At 42.5% G+C, this 26,648-nt stretch overlaps 1 protein-coding gene and 1 pseudogene across 1 annotated transcript in view; one reads left to right on the forward strand and one right to left on the reverse strand.

The window, feature by feature from the left end:
• The window catches only part of STK39 (serine/threonine kinase 39), a 301,932-nt gene that overhangs the window by 226,442 nt on the left and 48,842 nt on the right, over positions 1-26,648 (reverse strand). The window contains exon 2 of the mRNA XM_056110251.1: positions 16,867-16,979. Coding sequence (XP_055966226.1) covers positions 16,867-16,979 — 113 coding nt within the window. The remainder of the gene's footprint in view (positions 1-16,866; positions 16,980-26,648) is intronic.
• Positions 18,111-18,337, forward strand: LOC130019670 (small nuclear ribonucleoprotein G-like; annotated as a pseudogene).

The raw sequence follows: 26,648 nt of genomic DNA on the forward strand, positions 1-26,648 counted from the left end.
AAATGAATGCCTTTCCAACGCTAAACTTCTAAATCATTAATCAAATTGCACAATAAACAACCAATGCTCATAGGAGAGAAAATTCTTCTGCATTGAAGCAGAGCTGGGTCAAAGTTTGGAAAAACACTGTTTTTAGTTCTTGCATTGAAATGGTTGGTGTCACTTCCTACACAGAGTATCATATTAACATTATAGAAAGCACATGTATGTGCATGTATGTGTGTACACATGTATGAGTGTGTGTGTGTGTGTGTGTGTGTGTGTGTGTGTGTGAAACGGGGAGGGGGGGCCTTTGAATTATGGATAAAATGTATCAAATTCTGTTCCTTCACAGTTTAGGGTATCAGCTCCTTAAATGTCCTGAGGATTTAAAAGAAGAGAATCATGGGGGCACAGATACTGCCCTCACCAACACTCCTCCTCCTAAGAGCAGTGTGAGGGCAGATGGAAGAACAGGTGGAGGGCTGGGAGGGGCTTGTGTTGGTCTAATTGCACAAATCACATTTTTGCATGCAGCATCACTGCCGCTCATCACCACTCGGCTAAGGGGCTCAGGCCTCTCCTGCCTACAGCATTCACTTACCTGCACTGCCTTTCCCTGCAGTCTGGCCTCTAAAAGACACAGTGAACCCTGCCTTGGGGGAAAGAATGAGTCATTCTGCCTTGGGTTGTGTGACCAGTGCTCTCACTGAACATTCATAAGTAACATTTCCACAAACAAGGTTATGATTATAAAGAGGAAGAAGTCAGTGCTTTATGAGCTATCCAACCCTATTTTAACATGGTGACATCAGTGCATATTGCCAATGGCTCATATTTAGATGTAGCTAAGTAAATAAAATTTGTAGCACTGTCCTCCTGTTATTCATCGATTTGCTCGAGCAGGCACTAGTAACGTCTCCATTGTGAGACTTGTTACTGTTTTGGGCGTATCAAATATGCCACAGGGAGCTTGCCAGGCTCTGCCATGAGACCGGGATATTCTCGGTAGCTTGCCAGGCTCTCCGAGAGGGACAAAGGAATCGAACCCGGGTTGGCCGTGTGCAAGGCAAATGCCCTACCAGCTGTGCTATCTCTACAGGCCGTATTAATATATAAATTAAAAAAAAATTTTTTTTGCTTAGTTGCCTTCCAGGAAGCAACAAAATTCCTGTTGACATATTTACTAGGACCTGAAATTAGGCTCAAATTTCCTCAGTCATTGGTATGAAGAGATGGTGCTTCAAGGGGTGATAGATCAAGAGAATGTGAAGATTAGCATATCTTATAAGAGGACCTCCCCTCTCTATCCTTCACTACCAAAGGACAACACAGCTCATTTGCCCCAGGGCCATGTGAGGACACAGAAAAGTATGCAGCCTGGAAGAGAATCCCTACCCAACCATCTGGCCCCAAGCAATACCTTTCCAATATTTACAAGTGCTCCATATCACCACCCTGGCATTTTTGTTAAAACCGTCAAAACAGACCATGACAAATGTACAGATCTTTTATTTATGTGTTTATTTATCTAACTGTTTTTTGGGTCACCCCAGCAGTGCTCCAGGCTTAATCCTGGCTCTGCAATCAGAGATCACTCCTGGTGGGATTCAGAGAACCATATGAGGTGCTAGGATTGAACCTGGTTTGGCTGCATGCAAGGCAAGCACCCTAGCCTCTCTATTCTCTCTGGCCTCTTAATGTTTCAAATGTTGAGAAATATTAATGTCTCTGAACAAATAGCCTTCCACCAAATAATTATCCTTCATATCTTTTCTTTTTCTTTTTTCTTTTCTTTTTTTTCGAAAGAGGAGAGGAAGGGAATACACCCAACAGTGTTCAGGATTTACTCCTGTCTCTGAGTTCAGGGATTACTCCTGGCAGTCCGCATACAGTGCCAAGAATTGAACCAGAGTTGGAAGTGTACAAGGCAAGTACCTAAGTCCCTATCCCTATAATATCTCTCTTCAGCCCCCTCCCCCCCACACTATATTTCTTTCCAAAACAGGAATTTAGGAGTTAGAGAGATAGTACAGCAGTTAGGGAGTGTGCCTTGCACATGGCTGACCCAGGATCAATCCCCAATATCCCTTACAGTTCCCCAAGTACTCTCAGAAGTGATTTCTGAGTGCAGAGCCAGGAGTTATTCCTGAGTATCAGTGGGTATGCCCCCCCAAAAAAAGAAAAATACAAAACAACAAAACAAACAACAAGGATAAGGTGGTTATTCAAAATATTTTGAAAGAGTCTGGCAATGAAATTATCCAAGCTTATCCCAGTGTCTGAACTTTGCTCATGTGGGTAGGCAAAGTCATTTGTTCCCAAACACGGTCACTAGTTTTGGTCCCTACAAATTACTGCCCAAAGATGAATAAATGGAGAGAAATGTTGAATCTGATTCTTTCTTCATTAGGAACAGGTTCTAAACACTGTCGTCCCTTTCTCAGGAAATCACCATCACAGAAGCAGTGTGAATAAGAACAGCACTGCTCAAATGTCTGCAGGTCACGGGGTAGAGATGTAAATGTGGATCTGGTGGGCCTAGGTGGGACCTGCCAAGCTGTGCTTCTAACAAGTGTCACTGGGGTGCTGATGTTGAAAGCAGACTTGGGGTGGCAGACACCATTGGTGGGAGCAAAGGGGACTGGAGAGAAGGCAAAGAGGCTAGAAGGGTCAGTTCAGAGCACAGGTCCAGCGGCATTGCCTTGCCAGGCCTGAAAGGATGGGGCGCAATGCTGGGAATCAGGGAGACTGAAATATGAAAGTGGTTTCCACAGCACAGATGTAGGATAGAGGGGGCGGAAAAAGAAAAAGAAAGCAAAGGAAATTGAGAAAACCACAAGGCCCAAGTTGGAAGCACTCAGGAAACTCTGGAAATCAAGGCAGCACAGCGGCTGCCCTGCAGCTATCAGCCAGGGCCCTGCCAGGCCGGGCACAGCAGCCAGTCTTCCCAGGCTTGCGTCTGCTCAGCAACTCCCTCTGAAGCACATCCCGCGAGAAATTTCACAGGAGTGGGCAGCAGACCTGGAATGGGGCTGCAAGGAAAAGGCCTTCCTGTCTGCTGAAATGCATCCCTCCCTCAGTGGGGAGCCCAGTGGGTGGGAGACAGATCAAAGCAGGACGCACACACATGCTCACAGCCCTGCCAGCCCAGCCCAGAGTGCCCGGCCACGGTATTGCCAGAAAGGGCCTTTTGGGTATGGAGGGGGATGTAAATAACATCAAACATCCTTCCCTGGAAATATGATGGTTTAGGAGGGGGAGAAAGCACCAACACCTCCAAGACACAACCTGAGAAAATGAGAAGAGAAAATTACATAGATAGTTATGAGATACTGTCTAATGCTGCTTCATGGCCTTTTGTTGGGGGGGCTCAGGAGTCGGGAGGGAGGAACCATACCCAGAAGGGTGCAGGGCCCTGGTTCTGTGCTCAAGGATCACTCCTAACTGGCTTGGGAGACCATTTGGGGTTCTGGGAATTGGACCAGGAGCAGCCCGATGTATTATCTCTCTAGGCCCATTCATCTCCTCTGTTTTCCCTCAACCATCCTCTCCCCCATGAAGACATCGTTTCTACAGGAACCAAAGAAGTAGAAGCGATAGTGTGGCAGGCAGTGGGGGTTTGCCATACAGTCTCAGGCACCACATATGATCCCTGGAGCCCCACCAGGTGTGATTCTTGAGCACAGAGGCAGAAGTAAGCCCTGAGCACCTATGGGTGTTAACGCCCCCCCCCCCCCGAAAAAAAAAACTCCTACAATAGTACAAGGGTTGGAGCGATAGCACAGCGGGTTTTGTGCTATCACAGTAGGGCATTTGCCTTGCAAACGGACAACATGGCTGACCTGAGTTTGATTCCTCCGCCCCTCTCAGAGAGCCTGGAAAGCTACCGAGAGTATCATGCCCTCATGACAAAGCCTGGCAAGCTCCCCGTGATGTATTCGATATGCCAAACACAGTAACAACAACGTCTCACACTGGAGATGTTACTGGGCCCACTCGAGCAAATCGATGAACAACGGGAGGACAGTGACAATAGTACAAAGTATGAGTAAGGAACTGTGATTGACAGGGACGGGATCACCAGGTACCACTTAAAGAAAAGCCACAGTCACTATCGGACAGAGCTGGCTTTGAACTCATTTGCTTTTCTGTAAAAGAGCTTAATAATGCAATCAATATAGGACTGCTATAAAATAAGCAGAGTTATCAAGTTCCCTGCAGAATGTCTAGTTCATAACATAAATGTTAGAGGTTAGTCTCTTCCTAGTCTGTTTCTTCTTTGTATGTGGGCACCCCATTTCTTTCTTAATACTGGTCACTAGTCTCCAGTGTTTTGGGTTCCTTGACTATGCCTCAGAGGCACAGAGAAAAAGGCCCTGGTTATATCCCTTTTCCTGCAGATGCAGAGTGCTGTATGCCTGTTGGCTTAAGAAGTGTCTGGTAAGGGGGCCAGAGTGATAGCACAGCAGATAGGGCATTTGCCTTGCATGTGGCTGACCCGGGTTCGATTCCCAACATCCCATCCCTGAGCACCGCTAGGAGTAATTCCTGAGTGCAGAGCCAGGAGTAACCCCTGTGCATTGCTGGGTGTGACCCAAAAAGCAAAAAAAAAAAAAAAGTGTCTGGTAATGCTAACCGTGCATAGGCCATAAATTTTTAGGTGTATTTCTGAGGACATGGTTCTTTATTATATTTCTTTCTGATTATTTTCTGTGTATCTAATTATGGTCTGCTTCCTGTGTCCTAGTAAGCTTTTGCAAACCCTCTCAGAATCAACAGTCTAAATATATACTTCAAACAAATAAAGGATTTGAAGAGGAAAGAATCAGGAAAAAGTCAAACCTTAGTGTTCTTCTGTCCCTGAAACCGTCAGAGTCACACGGCACTAAAAGAAAAGTTATTCCTATCATTGAAAGGGAACAATTTAAATTGACTCTGACTTCAAATGATTAAATTATGCTTACCCAAAGTAACACATTTTCACAACTTATGCAAATACTAAATAAATTCTTCCTTATCTGATATTTGTGTCAAAAATATCCCCCACTGCCTTGGTTAAGAAATCAAACCTACTCAAGCTCCAATATCACGTGCAGTGAAATCTGAGCAGATGCTATTTCTAACTTTATTCTGAAGCAGTGGTTCTCAGCCTTGGTTGCACATTGAAATAGACTGGGGAGTTTTAAAAAATACCAAAGCCTGTATACCAGCCCCAGGGACACTGATGTAAATTGGTTTAGGATACAAACTGGGAATGGATTTTTTCAAAAGCTCCCAGGTGATTCTACTGTGCAGCCAAGGTGGAGGACCACTGCTTTCTAGTTAAGCCTGAGAAACATTATTCTGGTAATAAAATGCTGAGAGAAACATCTACCTCCTGGACGCATTTACACATCACAACAGCATAGCAAAAAAAAAAAAGCAGAAAATATATATATGTATATAAATTTTATTTACAGGTATTATCAGATAAAACATATATTCTCAAATGCAAAAGGTAGCCAAATGCATCTTTAAAATGTATGTGATACACTCTATTCTTCGAAAGAATTCCTTCAATTACATCCTATTAAGAGATAAATTGAAACAGTTTCCAGAAACCATCATTCTCTGCCTTGCTTTTCCCTAACCTCAACATCATTATGAAGGGTAACCTCAAAATATTCACAATTAACCCAATACTGGTATGAGGCAGAATACTTTTTACAAAGAAAAAAAAAGTCACATAAACTTTAACCGTTTCAAATGTCCACCAAGAAATGGAAGAAAAAGATTGACAAAGTCCTTGAAATTTTTTTGGACTGTTATTTTTTTTTTTTTTGTTTCCCTTTATTTTATTTTATTTTTTTTAAAGTTGTAGATTTACAATTTTTTGTGCTTTGGTTTCAATTATACAATGATCAGATACCCATCCCTCCACCAGTGCCCATTTTCCACCACCATGGATAATATCCCTCCCACCCCCATCCCCCCATCCCCCCGTCTCTGTGGCAGGGCAATCCCCTGTGTTCTCTCTCTCCTTTTGGGTGTTGTGGACTGTTATTTTCAAACTGGCAAGCTGCCGAGAGTATTCGATATGCCAAACACAGTAACAACAAAGTCTCCAATGGAGACGTTACTGGACCCGCTCGAGCAAATCGACGATCAACGGGAGGGCCTTTACCTTTACCTTTATTTTCAAACTTAAAAAATATAAGTAAAGTATGACAAGATTCTTTTTGATTATAAAAGATTATAGGGGGGGAGAGGGTAGGCTGTTTATCTTGCATGTGGCAAAACTGAGTTTAAACCCCCAGAACTCCATATAGTCCCTGGAGCACCTCCACGAAGCCAGGACTAACCTCTGACTGCAGAGCAAAAAGTAATCCCTGGGTGAGGCCCTTCGCAAAAAAAAATTATGCATGTGTCCCAGAAACAAAAAAATAAATAAATAACAAATTTTATACTACTGTCACTGTTACTGTCACTGTCCTCCCATTGTTCATCAATTTGCTCGAGCGGGCACCAGTAACATCTCCATTGTGAGACTTGTTGTTACTGTTTTTGGCATATTGAATACTTCATGGAGAACTTGCCAGGCTCTTACTGGGCTCTCCAAGAGGGGCGGAGGAATTAAACCCAAGTTGGCCGTGGGCAAGGCAAATGACCCGCTATGCTATCGCTCCTGCCCTTTATACTACATATTACAACAAATTTTTGCCTCTTTATTTACTTTTTGGGGGGAGCCTCACCCAGCAGTGCTCAGGGGCCACATCTGGAGTACTCGGATTCAAAGTAGGACTGAACTAAAGCGGCAGCCACAGCCTCAGCTGCATGCTAAATATGGAAGTGCCTTTGCCTTTGTACTAGCTATCGGGACCTGTTATTTCAGATTCAGAGTAGCAAACAGGAAAAAACTACTCAAGCAAAAAGTAAGACGAATATTCTGATTTGTACCACATAAAAATGAACCTATTAATGTCCCCTTCCATTCAGCTTTGTAGTTAGTTTTGTGTGATTTGGTGTCTGTATATACAAGTATAGTCCAATTGAAAGCAGAATAAAAAACTGGAAAAAAAGCTAGATAGCCTAAAGACAGGCAAACTTTTTTTTTTTTTGCTTTGGGGCCCCAGCCCCCAAAGTCCTCAGTGCTCAGGGGACCACAGAGGGTGACAGAGATCGAACCCAGTCGAACCCAGCACCTTACCATCCTGTACTATCTCTCCCGCCCCAAAGAAACATTTTTAAGAAATATAAAAAGAGGAGGATGAGAATGCGGCTTTTGTTAGTATTTGCAGAGAAAAGTTAAAACTGGAGAGCCATAGTAAAAGGTATCATAGGAGTTGGAGGTGTGAAGAATGCTTTAAAATTAGCAGATCACTGTGGGCAGGCAAATACCTACTCACTAATGTTCATACTGGGGACCTACTTATCATATTATGACACACAAGTTTGACACTGTGTAACTTCTGCATTAAAAACCTGAAGATTTCTGCTTGGAAACTTAAAACCCATTGATATAATTATTTCTTTAGAAGAAACAAAGAGAGGGAAAGGATACAGAATGAAAAAACACATTATAAAAGAGTGAAGTTGAAATCCAAGAGGAAAACTCAAGCCATTTTCTTTCAGAGCTGACCCCCTAAAAAATCTTTACTAAACACTCGATACAATTCCTTATGGATTCTGCCTGAAAGCTTTCAGGTTTTAAGGCCACCACAGAATCTGAATTCGGGTTAGTCTTCAACAATGCTGTTTGATTCGTTAACTGCCGTGACTGGCAGAACTAGGAAAAGTCCAAGACTTCATTAAATAGAAAAGTAGGCAATTATTATCAGCTGATTTATGTTGCTGAGAACCAGCACGCCAACTAACTTACAGCACAGCTGCTATCTCTGGCTTCATCACCAAATGAAGAGAATGAGAAGTGGAATGTTTCCTTCTGGCAATAGCCCTATTTCACTTGGGGTGCATGCTGCAGTTTGGGGGTTGGAAACTGCCCGACTCTCTCTTTCCTACTCCCAGAGTATTTGAGAGTCCTCCTTTTTCAGCAGCAGCTTAATTAACTGTGGAAATAACCAAGGCAGGATGAGAAAGATAATAAAGGAAAGAACAAGATCATTTGTCTCAACTCAAGCAACATTTTCCAGAAGTCGGTGAGGATGGCAGAAGTGAGATACGAAAACAGTATCCTACAAAAATGGTGGGCAATCTAGAATATTGCCTCCAGTTTTTCCTTCGCTGAAAATTAGTGAGTGCTAGTTTCCTTGTTACTGAGCATGTGTAAATCCATAAACATGTGTCATGGCAATGCTCACTTTTACTTGCTCTTGTGAGAAATAATGAGTTGTTAATCACACTAGTAAATTATTTCTAATAAACACATGAGAACACTTAAGAGAAAATTAAACTGTATACAAATAAATACATATTATTAAATTAATATAACTTTAAAAATAAAATAGTTTTGCAACTGTTATATTTATTCTCTTAATTTTAAAAAGGGCTGGAGCAATAGCACAGTGATAGGGCGTTTGCCTTGCGCACGGCTGGCTTGGCTGAGCTGGGTTTGATTCTTCCGCCCCTCTCAGAGAGCCCGGCAAGCTGCCGAGAGTATCTCACCCAAACGGCAAAACCTGGGAAGCTCCTCATGACGTACTGGATATGCCAAACACAGTAATAAGTCTCACAACGGAGACGCTACTGGGCCCGCCGGAGCAAATCAATGAACAACGGGAGGACAGTGCTACGGTGCTACAATTTTTTTTAAAAAATGAATGCCTTCAAAATCTCCCATTTCTGGGCTGGAGCGATAGCACAGCAGGTGGGGCATTTGCCTTGCATGCACCAGACCCGGGTTCGAGTCCCAGCATCCCATATGGTTCCCCCAAGCACTGCCAGGAGTAATTCCTGGGTGCATGAGCTAGGAGTAACCCCTGTGCATTCCTGAGTGTGACCCCAAAAGCAAAAAATAAATTAATTAATTAATTAAAAATCTCTCATTTCTAATCCAGCCTTTAAATGGACTATACTTGGGAAGATCACCACAAAATGATTGCAAAGCCAAGTGGCAACAGGCAAATGATATAAGAAAATGTAATGCTTGTGATCTGAAATGCTCAAAATTGCACTACAGTTAGTGAAGTAGGAAAGTATTTTAATACTATAGCAACCCTGGATATGAAAAACTACAAGAACCAACCAATGTAGCCTACTACCATATGTAGTGAGTTTGAATATAAATAATTTATTAATCAGAAAGTTAATAAGGTCAAAAAGAATGGGGGAAAATGTGAGACAGACTGGTAGTACTGGTAGGTCCCTTGCCTTGAACGTGTCTGACCTGAGTTTGATCCCCTGGGACTTTTTATAGTCCCCAAATCCTACCAGGAGTGATCCCTGAGAACAGAGTTGGGAGTAAGCCCTGAGCACTGCCCCCCCCAAAGAATGTTCATAGATGCAGAAACACACACACACACACACACACACACACACACTACATACACACATACACACATACACAATAGTGACCAGTTTCATACTGGTATAGTATTTTTTTTTCACAATAAATAAGATCTGCAAAAGAATTAGCACAATCACAAAGAACAGTGAAAACAATGCAAACATACTTATTTTGTGCTACTTAACTTTTTGGTACGTGATTTTCACCCACTAGCGCTGAAGTTTGGGGGAGGGGGTCTATTCCTGGCAGTGCTCAGGGGATCATGCAGTGCCCGAGACTGAACCCAGTCCTCCAGCTTGAAAGTATGAATTATAGCCCTCTAGGGAGGAAAAAAAACCATATGACCGGAGAAACAACCCCAAATATTATTATTGAATTTAAAATTATAGTATGCTATGTCAGAAAGTGATTAGGAGATAACTGAACTATTCTCTCAAATGATCATTAGACAAAGCAAACATGTAGAGCTATACTCTCTGAAAGAACTTACTAATCATAGTTAATTCACTGATCTCTAGAGGGAAGAAGGAAGGGAGGGAGAGAAGGAGGAAGAAAATAACAGACCAAGAGAAATGAGAACAAACAATAAAATCACACTGTAGTGGAAAACAAAACAATGCAAAGACTTTTCCCCCTCTGAGAAAAGTCACCTCCTGATTTACTACAATACTGTCAATGAGAAAGAGGAAGATAACTAGAAAGATGATGCCAAAAGAGAAGGGAAAATGCCAGATTTTTTCCATTTCAGCACTGAGACTGGCAGGGGCCAGAGTGACAGTACAGTGGGTAGGGCATTTGTCTTATATGCGGCCAGTCCAGGGTTCGATCTTCCACATCCCATATGGTCCCCCACCACCATCAGGAGTAAAATTTCTGAGTGTAGAGCCAGGAGTAACTCCTAAGCATCGCCTTTGTGATGCAGGAAGGAATGAAGGGAGGGAGGGAGGGAGGGAGGGAGGGAGGGAGGGGAATTAACTCTTAGGACCCTAGGTGGTGATTTCTCCTATATAATGTGCCATTGTTGACACTAAGGATTAAACTATAATTTTGGTAGCAGAGATGTATGTAAAGAAATAAGACAGCTACCATTCTGCCTGTGTCTAGGTACCTAAGAGAGATGAAATATAGTCAGAGCTAGAGGTAAAAACCAAGATGATCAGGGTCAGAGAGTCCAGTAGATAAGGCACTACCCTGGCACATGACAGACCTGGTTTGATTCCCAGAAACCCACAGGTCCCCCAAGCTCTCCAGTAGTGATCTCTGAGTCAGGAGTAAAACCTGAGCACAGAGTCAGGAGTAAGCCTTGATCAGAATCAGGCACGGCCCAAAGAGCCAAGAGGAAAGAAAAAGAAAAGGAAAGAAAAAGAGGGAACGAGGGAGAGAGGGGAAGGAAGGAAGGAAGGAAGGAAGGAAGGAAGGAAGGAAGGAAGGAAGGAAGGAAGGAAGGAAGGAAGGAAGGAGAAGAGATATGGTTACATATCTAAAAGTTAGTCATTTTAGATTATGAACCAAAATGTTCCTCAATGCCTGAGTAAAAATAAGTTTCCTAAAATGTTGGAGAAAGTGGCTTTGAACACTTTCAAAACATAAACAAAAGGAAGGACCACTCACACTTGTGGAATTCACTGTCCCTGTCTAGAGAAGTCGAAGAGATAGATAATTTCAGAAAAAGATTTATTCTTCGTTCATGTAATCCATTTTAAGGGGAACCAGTGTGGCCCTGAGTGGCACCCCTGACCTTTGAGGCTGGCCACAGACCAGAAGACCAAGCTCTTTCAAGAACCCTCAAGGCTCGCTTCACATCACATACACTGGAATCGTGGCAGTGGCTCAGACAATTTAGTAAGCTTTAAACTCCTACTCAAAATCTAGAATGGACTCTCTCGAACAAAAGGGAATGCCCTGTCACAGAGGCAGGGTGGGGTGGGGGGGTGGGGGGTGGGAGGGATACTGGGATCCATGGTGGTGGAAAATGGGCACTGGTGAAGGGATGGGTATTTGATGATTGTATAATTGAAACCCAAGCACAAAAATCTGTAAGTCTGCAACTGTACCTCATAATGTCTCACTATTAAAAATTAAAAAAAAAAAAAAGAATGGACTCTCTCACTGGAACACATATTAGAGAATATAGCAATCTGCTCAGCCATTTCTAGGCCGGATTTTTTTTTGGGGGGGGGGAGGAATAGTGCCAAAAGGTGTTATCAGGCGAATATAAAAACCAAGAGCTCACTGGTTCTCCAAAGAACAGAAAAGCTTCTTCCCCCCCCGCCCCCCCCCCCCCCCACTCCCCTGCCACTCCCCAGCTACCTCAGTATCTAGCACTTTAAGGTTTGCTCGAGCGGGCCCAGTAACGTCTCCATTGGAGACTTTGTTGTTACTGTGTCTGGCATATCGAATACTCTCGGTAGCTTGTTAGGGATTAATAATTCTGGAAGCCTGGAACAAAAGGGAGGGAGGGAGGGAGGGAGGGAGGGAGGGAGGAAAGGAGGGGAGGGGAGGGGAGGGGAGGGGAGGAGAGGGGAGGAGAGGGGAGGAGAGGAGAGGAGAGGAGAGGAGAGGAGAGGAGAGGAGAGGAGAGGAGAGGAGAGGAGAGGAGAGGAGAGGAGAGGAGAGGAGAGGTTAGTGTCTAAAGACTGAGCATGTGGGAGGCCTGGTTCTATCACATACACACACACATACAAACACACACACATATTCCAGCACCCCAGGAGCAACCCACAAATACTCAGCTGGAAATCGTCCTCAAGCACTGACAGGTTTGGCCCCCAAAACAATAAAAATTATGAAGTCAGCATGTTTGAAATGTAAAGATATCTCCCAGAGGGTATTAAACCATAATCAGTAATTTATACCACTGTAGGTTTGAAATATCTGGAGTTAACAACGAACGCAGGACTAGCAAACCTCATAAACTACAAAGCACACAGGTTTAATAAGTCAGGCTGGAGTGTCTAGACTGGATGGTCAGTAATATAGAATATACCATTAATAGCCTTTTGGCTTCTGGGGGGAAATATGAGGTGGGTGAGGTGGATTGCACCCTGTGGTGCTCAAGAGTTACTCCTGACTCTGTACCCAAGAGCCCTCTACCCAGAATACTATATGGGCAATAGATGAGTAGGCTATAAATTTTTATAGTTGTTTTTAGTTAAGTCTACCTCAGCCTCCTTCTGTAATTGATAGTAATGATATGGTTAGCAACATGTATAGGTTAACAGGGGGAAATTTTTGGTATAATACTGATAAGGGAGCAATTGTTTGTCATGGTAATAGGATTATACCTGATGTTAGTGAGATTCTTTGTGTAACTTCTCAGGGTGAAAAGTGGAACAAGGGATTCTCCTTATTCTTGGGGGATGATATATTATGCTATGTGCAAGATGCATCTTACTTCATGCCTTCTAGAAAAAAAAATTACCAGCAAGATCATCATACCCAGACAGATAACGGTATAGTAAAGGTCATATGAAAATATAAAAAAATAGTTGCCAGAGAGATAGTACAGCAGGTAGGGCACTTGCTTTACATGTGGGATGACCCAGGTTCAGTCCCCAGCACCACGTGCGGTTCCTAGAGCACTGCGAAGAGTAATTCCTGAGCTCAGAGCCAGGAGATATACCCCAAAGCATCACCAAGTGTGCCCCCCCCCCAGAAACAAAAACAAACCAAAAGAAAGAATATATAGGAAAAATCTTAAGAAAAACTAAATTTTGTTTTTGTGAAGAAGTGTAAATATTCAAGGATGTTCTGATTTAACTGCTATTGAGCTAAAATATATTTTCAATAAGCTTATAGTTTCAGCCTCCCCTACAGATACCCTAAACTCATCCTTTTTAATGAGCAGCACACGGTACAGAAACATGTTAAGTATACAGCAAACAAATTAAAGAATGATAATTATAGCTGTAACTCCATAGACTTTGAGGAACATTACAATACTCACTTCAACCGTATAGCATATTTTATCTAGATTACTAATCATTAACACCAGTGATCATGCCTCGCATTTCTTCTCCTCCCTTCTTTCTCAGAGAAATCAGCACTGAGATTTTAACATCGCTTCAAAACTCTCAACCACTTCACTCCTTCTTCACTCAAACCTAGAACAAACTCTCCAGCCAGAGGAAAATTTGTGGAGAGCCTCTACCACAAAAAAAGCAGAGTCCAGAGATTCAGCATCAGATACGGCTGTGCCACATCTGGCCTCTCTGTGAGCAACACCAACGTCTAGTGGAGGTCAGGACAAAGGTGAGGATGAGGGGTGGGGGTAAGGCAGGGAGTAGCAGGTAAGAAGGACCAGTCTCAGGAGGAGAGGCTCATTCCAGTGACAAGCCAAGGGCTGGCAACTGTCACGTCCATGGCCTCACAGCCCTGCAAGATAAAGATTCTGGTGGCCATCATTTCCTACTAGAACAATGGTTTCCAGTGAGTAAATGGGGCAGTTAGTGCCACTGTGCGGAGCACCAACCTGAATGGACTCCACCTACATGGAATTAAAGTATTAGCAGGATGCCGGATGTCCAAACACTACTGAAATAATAGAAGCGTGAGCAACCACAGTTTCAGAAACTGAAAGGATTGCAGCAACTCTCTTCCACCCAATCTCACATGCAAGGAACTGAGGGCAGACTATACTGTCAGTTTCATTTCATTTTGTCTAGAAAGGGCCTGGGAGTAGGTACACCCCAAAACACAGCTGCCATTCTCTCCTGCCCCTTCGACCCCACCACCTACCTCTAGAAAATGACATTAGAAGACAAGGGTTTAAGAGACAAAGCAGAGATCAAAAAATGAACTGATACGCCTTTTAAATGGTTAGGTATATGCTAGGTATATGACATGGGCATTAAGAGAAACATAAGGATAAGAGAAATAAACCTACTGCTAATAAGATGACCTCAGATAGAGCAAAGTCCAACAGTACCAGCCCTTCTCTTGACAGCTCTCACTAAGTTCTGACAGCCTCCAATCTACAGGACTGTGCTTCCTGGATGCAGGAGAGCAGAAGAAGTGTGAATGGGTGAAGTCCCTGCTGATCTCACTGGGCACATGTGCACAGTCACCATCACTGAAGGCTGTCGGCTGGGAAAAAGCCACCAATGGGTAAGTCATTAAGACTCTGGGCAACTGAGAGTTTGGAACAGGGCAGAGACCAAAGTATCTGCCTAGAAGGCTGATTCCCAAATTATCTATCAGGCTTCAAGGACACATAAACCTTTACATATTCATATTTTCAATAAGCTTATAGTTTCAGCCTCCCTTACAGATACCCTAAACTCATCCTTTTTAATGAGCAGCACATGATACAGAAACATGTTAAGTATACAGCAAAATACATACTTTCTAATATTCTGCGGATGGCAAAAAAAAAAATCCCAAAAAACAGGACTATGAGACGTCCAACAGAGCATCTCAATCAAGTACAATTATCTTGAACCAATTCTTGCATGATATTTCCAAACAGTGATTAAATTTAAATGTATACTTGTGTGCGTGTGCATGTGTATTAATGTATATTCAGTCCAGGAACAGAATTTGAAGACTGTTAAAGGGATCTTGAAGAGCCTCCAACTCCTTTTAAATAATATGGAGCTGTTAGGTAACTTAACTAAAGTAAAAAACGCAAGTTAGTGGCAAAAGTAGGACCGGACTCTCCCTCGAGTTTGCTCAGTGCTTTTTCCACTCAAGGAAAGTGACCTTGAAAACTGGTCAGATGACAAAGGCATAATTTTTCTGGTCACCCTGAGAGCAAGCAACAGAAGTATGCAGTAACAGTTTTAACAAAGCACAGCTGAAATTTTGAGAAGGAAAACATTTATGCAAATGTTTTACATTAACTTTAACTTGTGGTAGCTCTCGCTATAATCTGAGTTTTAACTAGCAATCTGTTCTTTCAATCCCAGAGAAATCTATGCCTCATGTAGCCTAATTTAAAATGTAAGGCCAAACATAGCTGGAAAAGTACAGCTTTATCCTGGTACTTAATTTATACTATAGTGTACTGTAATTAAGCCTGAAATAAAAGCTATATTCTGAGTAAAGACAAAAAGCTCTTGTTAATGACATTCCATTCCCAATGTAGAATATAACAAAAGGCTTCTTCATTTGGAGCCAACTGTCATTATACTTTGTAGCTTGTATGGAGCTATTGGACTAATATTTGTACTGGGATTAGTATTGGGATAACCAGTCAGTTAACTCCTCCAATGCAGTTGTCTATTATCCTCAATTAAATCGCTAAAAGGGGGGAAAAAAGAAAGAGCATTAGCAGGCAAAATGACAACTATATTTATGAGATTAAACTCTCAACCCTTCACAGTTTGCTGGGTCACTAATAACCATTTGCCAAGTTATGCATTTAATAATGAGTCAGTCCAAAATCAAATGTTCACTCACCAACCAATGCTACTATGGTCATAACCGTACTGACAAGCGCCAATTATTTATGTAATAATGCATTTCAGTTAGAATAAGAAATACATGGTTACCATGTATGAAAACAAACAAACCTCTTTTATTACAGAAATGCAAGCTACTTGGCAGTACTTTGAATAACTGAAATTTACAGGTGGCGTTAATTTATTGAAGCCAAAGTGACTAACAAACTGGAGAGTAATTCTGTTTGTGTCATAATTCTAGACTGTGTGCCAAAAGCTCACTGTTCGGCTCTGTACATGGTATCATAGAACTGTAGGTCACCTTAGTCTTCCCAAGTTTTATAAAATGCAGCGTCAATACTGAGACTATCCCTGCCTGGAGATTATTAGGAACAGGCAAAACACTCTTTGTGGAGCAAAGTAAACTGTGCATTCCACAACACAACCTTAAGGTGTGGTATAAACCATCAGGGAGAAAAGAAAAGAACAGTGTAGGCTCCTTTTCAAGAGACACATGTGTCAAAATCAGACATAACACCAAGTCGCCTTTGCTCCCTTGTCTCCTGCTTCTCAAACCCAAAGCTCCCCCCCCCCCCCCCCCCAAAACGCACGCACACTGAGTTCAGTGTCGGTTCAGAAAAGCAATCATGGAGGGCAGGAAGCTAGCTCTAATTAGAGCATGGAAAGGCCTGAATACAATCACTGGCACTGTATGGTCCACCCCAACATTACTGGGTATGACCCTGGTGGCCCTCAGCACCTCATCACCGGGCCCACATCTCTGGACCAAGCTCATTACTGTCACACCAAGGGGCCAGAGCAATAGTACAGCAGATACGATCCTTGCTTTGCATGCAGCTATCCTGAGTTCAATATCCGGAACTCCATATGGTCCCTGGAACATCACCAGGAATGATCCCTGAGCACAGAATCAAAAATAAGCCCTGAGCACTGTCCCACGAGGGGCCCTAGACCCTCTGAACTCTTCTGGGGAATGTTCCAGATTAAGAAAATAAAGAGTAAAGAAAAGCAGGCCGTGATATTTGCTTCACTTTTACTTACTAATAGTTCATCCATACTGGTCTGGCATTTTTCCAAGTTGATCCGCTTTATTGCTACGCGTTCTTGCCTGGGTTTGCACAGAGCGGCCTGAACCACAGCAGTAGCTCCACTGCCTGAAATGAAATGAAAACAACATCAGCGATCAAATGGCATGCAGTCTGGCTTCTATCTGTGACCCCTTCAAAAATAAATGATGTTTGTTTGTTTTTTAAGTCTCCTATTCAAAGTATTTAAGACATTTCCACCTGACACCCTTTAAAGAGTCCCTTAAATCCTAAAATAATTATCAGGGGAAGGGATAAAAAAATGGAAAACTGAACTTTTCCAGAGGGTGCAATTATCTTCCCACCAGAGGCTGACAAAACTGCACAGTGACCCAGATCAAAAGAGGCCTGTACAATAGTATGTTTACTGCTGCCAGGAATAAAGGCTCAGAAAGTGAATAACGGGGACATGGACATAAACATCGAAGGCGACCATGCAGACCATGACTATCCTCAGGCCCTGCTTCTTTTCTTATGAACAGTGTGTCTTCACAATCTCACCAGGTCTTCTTGCATTTCATCTCAAACCCAAGGCTGGAGTGCCAGCCTTTCCTCTTTCAGGACTTCCAGAAGATGCTGTACCAATGTATCTGCCCGAAGCACTCTTTGAGCTTATTTATTTTAAGCCTGCTCTACAATTAGAAGAACAGGAATCAACCTGAGCATCCTCATGTTAAAAGCAAGACTTTCAAGGAAGCCAAGCAAAATGATGCAAACGTGTAATTATCAAAGCTCTCCTCATTCATATGAATTTCCTATTTCTAAGGTTTCATGATCATTAGCTAATGTACCCAAACTCCTAAGAGACAGAGTCATGTCATTTTTCCTATTTTATAATAGCAAAATGCAGACATGTAATGATTTGTGACAGAGCACAAAGAGCACCTAATCAGATTTATATTCCACCAGGACAAAAAGACCTCCAAGTTATAGCATCTCAATTCTGCAAATAATCCCAAAAATCTCATTCAAGTCACACAGACCCTCTGCCAGTGCAAGACTGTCAATGAGAGGAACAGCTTGTACTCAGGACTGTGCAAAAAGGGGCCAGATGTGACAAAATGTCCTTTCCCTGAAGCTTTTCCTCTGGTAGTACCTATCAAGTCATAAAAAAGCATCCAAAAGGCAGAGAAGGCACGTTGTAAGAAAGGAAAAGAAGTCTCATCTTGGAGGCGTCTGTGAGCCCACCGCAGAGATACCATGAGCAAAGTTCACCCCCTGGAGCTGAAAAAATTTATGGACAAGAAATTATCATTGAAATTGAGTGGCGGCAGACATGTCCAAGGAATACTTTGATGATTTGATCCCTTTATGAATCTTGTGATAGATGAATGTGTGGAGATGGCAACAAGTGGGCAACAAACATTGGAATGGTGGTAATATGAGGAAATAGTATCATCATGTTAGAAGCCTTGGAACGAGTATGAACAGAGGTTGTTTAGAAGTCAAGTGTTTTCATGTGCTCCTGTGATTGCATCTTTTTACTAATATAAAATTGGATAGTGTACATTTTCATGAATGCTTTTGTTAAATAAATTTTTGTAATAGTCAAAAAAAAAAAAGAGAAAGGAAAAGAGGTGTTGCCTTTCCTTTGTACCTGATTTAAAAAAAAAAAAGTGTGGCATTTCTAGAAAAACCGAAGAAAGTGTCCGAGAAACTACCAAGTTTCTCTACCAAGAAAGTGTCCCAGTGGGTGTCTTTGAAGCAGGTCCTGCCCTTTCTTCAGTCCTGTTCCGTCATTATCACTCTGGCCCCCCTGACCTGCTGATCTAAGCAGATCATAACAATGCTCCAAATCCAGGGCTCTAATCGCAATTCTCCCTTGCCAGGAAGTTCAAACTCTTTTGATCTGGAAAGAGAACCCATCATGAAGGGTAGAAATTCTATTCAATAGGAATCTTATCATAGGCTTGCCCATTTTTCATGACCAGCCTCATCTTTTATGTGTGAGAAATCTGGGACTCAGAAAGCATGCCCACAGCTAAGTCAGCTGAGCCTGACTCCAAGCTCCATGCAGTTGTCAATAGCTTCCATGAACCAGAGCTCACCAGTCCCTTCCTCACTTGGTTTGGCCTTGCTAGAAAAGTGCCTGTCCTCTCTGACTGACCAGAATAGCACTCGCCTAGAGGGAAGGTCTATGTGGGCCCCTCAGGAGCTGCCAGAGAGAGAACTATTGTCAGAAATTGGTTCACAGAGCCCGCCTCTCTCTAATCTCACTGCTCACTCCATCAGCTACTACCCCAAGAGTCCCCTTGGGTTAGTCTCACAGAGCCTTTTGGATCACGGCAGGCTGGGTTCAATCCAGAACGCTCTAGATAACAGAGCCAAACACTACAAAGAGCCCTGCTGATACCAAAGTGCATTTTCCAGTCAAGGTCTCCAGAACAACAACAGCAACAACAAAAATCCCATGGCTGAGAGTGATAACTCACTAGCACTGGGCCAGACTGGTACCCAACAGAGAAACCAGCAAGTGTCTTTACCTAACTGCTGATAAATCATTTTCAGCTCTAGCTTCCATAAATCTACCACCAAACCCAGTCTCTGTCCCCCCTTTCCTCCACACCCTGCCAACCTTATAATTGTATTCTAAAAAAGTCTTAAATCAGGGAACTCCAAAGAAAAAATATGAAAGGAAATTTCCAAATAGGACAAAAAAGTGCATGTAACTCAGGGTTAGAACTGCATCAGTAACACCCCAGACTATCACCATCTCCTGACTTCCACCAACACACGCAAGACAGACACAAGAATTTTAAAGGAGAGGGTGCGGTGGGGAAAGTCCTTTAATAGACCTTTACAACTAGGAATTATTATTGCTTTACAACCTCCACTGACTAAAGAACAACTGGTAGTGTCACAGGAGGGACTAACTATGAAACTCAGTGACAGGAAGTCACTGTCACAGTATGAATGGGCATAACCACTCACTAAATAATCTGGGACATACTGCTTGAGATTCCAAGATTTCTCACAGCAGGAAGAGAGCTCAAGAATGATGTGAGAGTTGCAGGGAGCCTTCAAAGCCATCATGTCCAACCCTTCACTCTCTGGATGAGAATGGGAAGGAAAGAGAGCTCTCACCAGAAACCAAATCAGCCAGCACGTTTATCCAAACTTCCAGCCTCCAGAACTGCAAGAAATAATCAGTGCGTGTTGTTTAGGATGCCTGGGCTACAGTGTTTTGTTATGGCAGCCTGAAGCACCCCTGTAAAAGCCTTCCACTGTCCATTCTAAGTCACTCCCCCATCCCACCTCTGATAAATTACACCATACAAATGAGAAGGTCACAGAAACTTCCTCCTTGGGTCTACAACAGTAAGTAAGTAAAGTAAGGCCCTCCCGTTGATCATCGATTTGCTCGAGCGGGCCCAGTAACGTCTCCATTGGAGACTTTGTTGTTACTGTGTCTGGCATATAACAGTAATCAGTAAGATTTAACCCAAGGGCTTCTGCTGGGTCATTGCAATTCCCTCATCTTAGGTGCATAAAAGTCTTGAAAAGATTAGATAGTGATTCAATCCAATCCTGGTACTGATTCCCTTTGTGATGCTGAAACTAATTTCTAAAATTCTAAATTTCTAATTTCTAAACTTCTGTTTCCTCAAAGGACACCTAAAGTTTACCTGTAAATCTTAATAGCATAATGTATTTGGCTTTCCCTCTGGCACTTGTTTCTTATATCTGAACGTGAAGGAAGTAAATGTTATCTGCAGTTTATATGGCTCTCACAGGAAACTAAGGAAAGCAAAGAAGCTCTGGGTCAGTACTAAGTTACACTTTGCTTACCAGGAAGATTCAGTTGCCTTGGAAGGGGGAAGGGGAAGGTGAAACTGGAAAACTAAAGAAGACTAAATGATTGCTAAGGTTTGAAAGAGCATGATGAATCACACTATGAGAATCTAAGAATCTATGAAAATAATCCACAGAATTCAGGAACAGTTACAATTTAATATTCAACCACTAGACCTTTTGCTGATGGTATTCCTTCATATCTAAACTACAAGCAAAATGACTCAAGATTCTTTTTCCATGCAGACTGTATGAGTGAGTTCATATCCTAGTCCTGCCATGTACTAAAATTTATGCTTGGAGGACTTCTGAATTTATGTGTTAATTTATTTGTAAAATGGGGACAAGGAGAATGAAGCTCCTGGAACAACTGTGAGGAATGAATGAGTTACTATATGGAAAACCTTTGGAACCATGCCCAGTACATAGGAAGCACTAATTAAACTGCAGCTACTATTACTCCTCAGGGAAATCCCTTTGGATCAACTTGTGCACTGCCAATTTGTCATTTAAATACTGTTTCACAATGGTGTTGGACAAAAATTTATTCAGTGCTTCCACTGCTGAATATTTTCATTACCTCCAGTCCCACCCCTACAATATGGACAATGCTTCGACAAACATCTGATACTTCTAAAAATCATGTAATTAGTCCTAATGAATATTCTTTATGTTAAAGTTAGGAACTGGCCATCTGTCCAGTTACCCTTTCTCATAAATGTCAGAATTTAAACAACAAACTAACCGAAAAGTATTACTTTAGCCTCTGACAAGGGAGGAGGCCAGTGGAAGGATCTGTCACCACATCCTAAATGGGTGAGCACTGACCCAACTAAGGTTGCCCCATCTTTTAGCACATGAATGCGCTCCTTAGGGAGGCTCACTTTTTCTTTCTCAGTGAACAGAGTCCAGAACTGTACCAGACCTTCTACTTAGAGGTGATACTTGATGGCAATGATTTCTCCTACTTCCCTCTTGCCCACCTTATTCTGTATTCTTATATTAAGTGACCCACCATAAACTCACGAGGCAAGTTAGGCTCTGCCTTGAGACCATCGACTAGTGTAGCAAATTTCTAATTTTTGTAAAATATCTGAAAATCCCGAAATTTTTGAGTTCTCCCAACATGACCAAAGTTCATTCAACTTTCAAAATATAAGAAAATCTCCACGAGTCACATAAAAACTCACTACTTTGCCTCCCTGCCTTACTGCTCTATGGCTTAAAAACTTAGACACTTCCTGACCAGATAGCCCAAATTTTAAATTATTAGACTGACTACATATGTGAACTTGCCATTCTTCTATATCAAAAATGGCCACATTTCCTATGGGTCGCCATAGTATGTAAGCACACTCAGCATACACCCAAACTTGGATTGCTAACTCCGTCAACCTCCCATTTCATATAAAAAGAAAACCATCAAAATTATTCTTTCATTGTTTGTGATATGAGCATGCACACAGTAAATTCTCAAGAAAAACACAACAGAAACTGGTTATAGTCAAACGGGTTTTAGGTGTGAGTTATTGAATAGATTCTTTTCTAAAACAAACACCATCACAGGCTTGTGTACATGCTATGCACATTATGTGTACACAAGTTAGGCAGAGCAAAGCTATGTTTCATAAGGCTGTTGAAGCAATATTCAGAAAGAAAAGATACAGGGAGTAGAGGGAGGGGAGAGGGGATGGAGATAGCCACTCAACCAGTCTTCTTAACATTTCATCACTGAGTCAGATAAACTACCTTACCTAGGAAAGCACAACTTGTTAAAAGTCTTTAGAGGTCACAGACCTCAACAAAATAAAGCAGCACTTGTATGTAACTCAGCAAGAACCATCTGATAATGCCAGAGAAAAACAAAATGTAGCCTGGGGTTCTGATCTTAAAAGTGATAGAGGGAAACTGGCATGTAGAATCAAATTGGAATGTAGGTCAGTAAACTCACCTTGGACCTTCAGCGACATCCAAAGTAACATTTTTTTTTCAAATGGGGGGGGGGGGGTTGAGGAACTCTAGACTACACTTACACCAACTCAGTAAGTCTATGGATAAAGCTTATCTAACTCTGAGATAAAACTGATAATAGTCAAAATGTATCATTACAGGAACAGGTCAATTTCAGGTACCAGGTTAAAGATGAGGGCATGTATGCTATATAGAGCTTCTCAATCAGAGACTCTAAAATTCATCAATTCTATATGGTTAACCCCAGGATTTTCCCCTAACTTATTTCTGTTTCTGAACAATACAAAGTAGATCATCATATTTTCAGTGGGGCTAGGAAGAGAGCACACTGCTCAGAGGTGCATGATCTGGGACCCAAGCCTGGTCCTGGGCCCTGCCAGGGTGACTTTGGGGGGTACCAATAGTGCAGAACCTGAGCTGCACTGAATTCTTAGATGCTAATATTAAATTCTTGAACTGGTTTGCCCCCAGTATCACTGAGAGTGGCTCTGTGCCCCCTAATCACTGTCTAGGGGGCTCAAAAAAATAATCGCTATGTGAAGATCATATTATTACTATTATTATTATTATTATTATTATTGGGCCAGAGTGATAGTATAACAGGTAAGGCATTTGCCTTGCACACAGCTGACCTGGGTTCAATTCCTCCACCCCTCTCAGAAAGCCCTGCAAGCTACCGAGAGATTTTGTACACATGGCAAGCTACCTGTGACATATTTGATATGCCAAAAACAGTAACAACAAGTCTCACAATGGAGACGTTACTGATGCCCGCTCAAGCAAATCGGTGAACAATAGGAGGACAGTGCTACAGTGCTATTTATTTTTATTATTATTATTATTATTATTATTATTATTTTGCCAGGTTAAATTTTAAAATAATAGCCTGAAGAATACTTACTTTTTAGACCCATCTAAGTAAAACTGTACTTGTAGGAGTTTAGTAAAACAAGCACTTTGTTGGTGAATGTACATTAAGTCGTTCAGAAAAAAGATGGAGAGGATATGAAGATGCGAGGAATGGCTACTTCGTCTCAGGACTGCCTAGAAATCACTGGAGATGCTACTTCCTGTAGCAGCTGCAAGTAAAGGCAGTCACTCTCTCTGCTCCTGAGGACTCAGCAGGTGCCTGACCTACCGTGTCTGCTCATGGAGCTTCTCCCTCAGTCTCATTCCTCCCAATTAGCACCTCTAGCTAGGCCCCTCTGAGGACACAGGAGGCCACTGATAACTGTCTGGTGGATGAATGAATGAATGTACGTGAACCAACCAGCGGTATGTCAGCTGCTGACAAGAAGGGCAAAGCCAAGTCTATATAGAAGGGGGAAGGCCCTGGCAGGCTGGGCAATCCCAGGAGCAAAGAGGATGAGCACATTTAATCTGAAATTACTCACGGTGTGGGTTTCTAAGAAGGAAAGTTGCTGGGCGTGGCAGCTAATGCCAAGGAAAGGACCTAGGGAAGGTATCTGCCTGAAGGCATGTCTAATGTACAGAACATCTGCTTCAATTCTAATCAAGTGCCAAAGGAAATTTTATTCTGTTAGAAGGGGCTGGGAACCTCAATTTTTTAAAAACCGGATCCCTTGGTTAATGCTCTGCAGGGAGGAGTCATACAGAACGAGGCAGGATGATACCAAGGAGGCCTGTCAGCAATTCTTTTAGAGTAGGAAGACTGACCTCAGTGGCAGTCAGGAGCAGAGGTCAGTCTTTCCAGCCCACCTCAGCAAACAGTATTCCAGGCCCCTTACGAGGAGAAACACACTCCTATGGTTAAAACTAGTTTCTATATTCAATGAAAGGTCACTTTGAAATCCCTGCCCCCTGCAAACTCAAAGCCTCATGATCTCTGGCAGGGTTGAAAAATTTCCTGTTCTTCTCTGAGTGGATAGCCCAATTCCTCCCACCAGAACCCACTCATTTTACTGATTAAATCAACCGACTAGAAGCCAACATTCCTCAAAGGAATGTCCACTGCTGATCACATAGATAAAGAGATACACCCACTAGCAAAGGCCAAAAGACACAAGTCTCCTGGTTCTAATGTGCTTCTGTTGCCTCTGAGATGGTGTGTGGCAGTTTCTAGTGCCTGAGTGCCCCAACCTTAATCCACAAGCACACATGCTGCCTTTGCAACCTCCAAATGCACCCAAGACTGGGAGTGCATGGCCTGAGCAGAGACAAGACACAATTAGAGGGACAACTCCTTCTTCCAGCTAGTTGCACCAGACATTGTTGGTCTAAACAAAACAAGGTTTGATGAACAACCTTGATAGAGTCTAAATCAAATATCAGAATATCCACAATCTCATCCTTAGAAAAGGGCTTGGATTTAAGCAGATTTCAAAGCCTCTGAGACAGGAAAACTACATAAGAAACATCTAATATATCTATTTAAAAAGCAAATTATTGAGCCTAAGTCCAATCTAATGAATCAGAATGATTGCTACTGGAGGCCTAGAATCTGCATTTCCATATGCTTCTCCAGTGAGGATACCCCCACCCCACCCACTCCGTCCCAGGCCAGGCTTAAGTTTAAGAATCACCAAATCTGGATATTACCTTCAGTCCCTTCTTCCATGCCAAAATTCCAAATATTTTTTTTAAAAAAAGATGTATCAGGCAAAGGTAAGTTAGGCAAAATACAAAAAACTCTAGTCACTGCAAAACCAATGTTATTTATTACATAGAACTAATTCAAGAGGTATTACAGCTCTGAAGAACAGAGCTGCTGAGGAAGCAGCCCCTAGCCTAGGGCAGAGGAGAGACTCTCAGAATCTCAGAGCTGAGAGGAGGAAGCCCACAGAACTGGCATCCAGACATCCAACAAGCAGGTGATGGCACTCCAGGAATCTCCACCAGGGTACCTGGGAGGCTGGAACTCAAATTTCTGAGGACTGGCCGATGATGGCATCTCTGATAGGGTCCCATAAGATATTCCTGAATCTAGAAAATCTGGAGGTCAGAACCAACTACTGGAGTAAAGGTGACAAGAACAGCAAAGGGACGAAGCCAAGATCATCTCCCTCCTCCAGCCCTAACATCTTAGAGTGCTCCCTACTGACAGAATTGAACAAAGGAAAAGGAGGAGCCAGGTGGACTGAGGACCCACTCGTACACAGGAACTGGGTCCAGAAACATCTGTGTGGAGTTCAGAGACATCAGAGAGTTGGGAGTCGGGGAAGGAGGTAGTCCTCCAGTTCCAATGAGAAATTGGCATCAACGCCAAACCCCACCAGAGGAAAACCAAGCACTTGTTTTCATCTTCATTCTCAATTCACTTTGTTTTCAAAACACAATTCCTAACTAGAGCCTTTTTAATACAGAACACTCACAAATTTGTCAATATGTTCACTCTATACTTCTATTTTGTTTAGGGGCCACCCCTGGCCATACTCAGGACTTGCTCCTGGCTTTGTACTCAGGGATCACTCTTGGCAGGGCACTGGTAACCAAATGGGGTGCCAGGAAATCAAACCCAGGTCAGCCATGTATAAGACCTTGCATGCTGTATTATCTCTACAGCTGTCATTCTACACTTTCAGGCCCAGCCCAACCCTCTCCTTCTTGATCAGTCTGAGGGTATAGGGCCAGATGGTTCTACAGGCTGTGTGATCTGGGCAAGCTGCTAATGTGTCTGTACCTCTCATACTCCTCAGTTACACACACTCACACACACACACACACACTCACACAAATCATGTCAGTTTCTATCATACAGGATGGCTACAAATATTACATGAGATAATACATGTGAACAGTAATAAAAGTGAATTTATATGGCACATAAGTGTACAGTTATGCTGTGACCATTAGTATTGTTCAACATTAGGACTATCTCATATACTTAGATAGAAACAAACCAAGTCTACCACAAACTCCCTGGAAGAAAAGTCATTTTATTCCCTCATCTCTAGAATCACTTCTTTCCCCATGAAGTCCCAATTCCTGCCAGTTTCTTATTAACTTAACCTCTTC

Source organism: Sorex fumeus, unplaced genomic scaffold (assembly GCF_029834395.1).
Source record: "Sorex fumeus unplaced genomic scaffold, SorFum_2.1 ptg000009l, whole genome shotgun sequence".
Taxonomy (NCBI): domain Eukaryota; kingdom Metazoa; phylum Chordata; class Mammalia; order Eulipotyphla; family Soricidae; genus Sorex; species Sorex fumeus.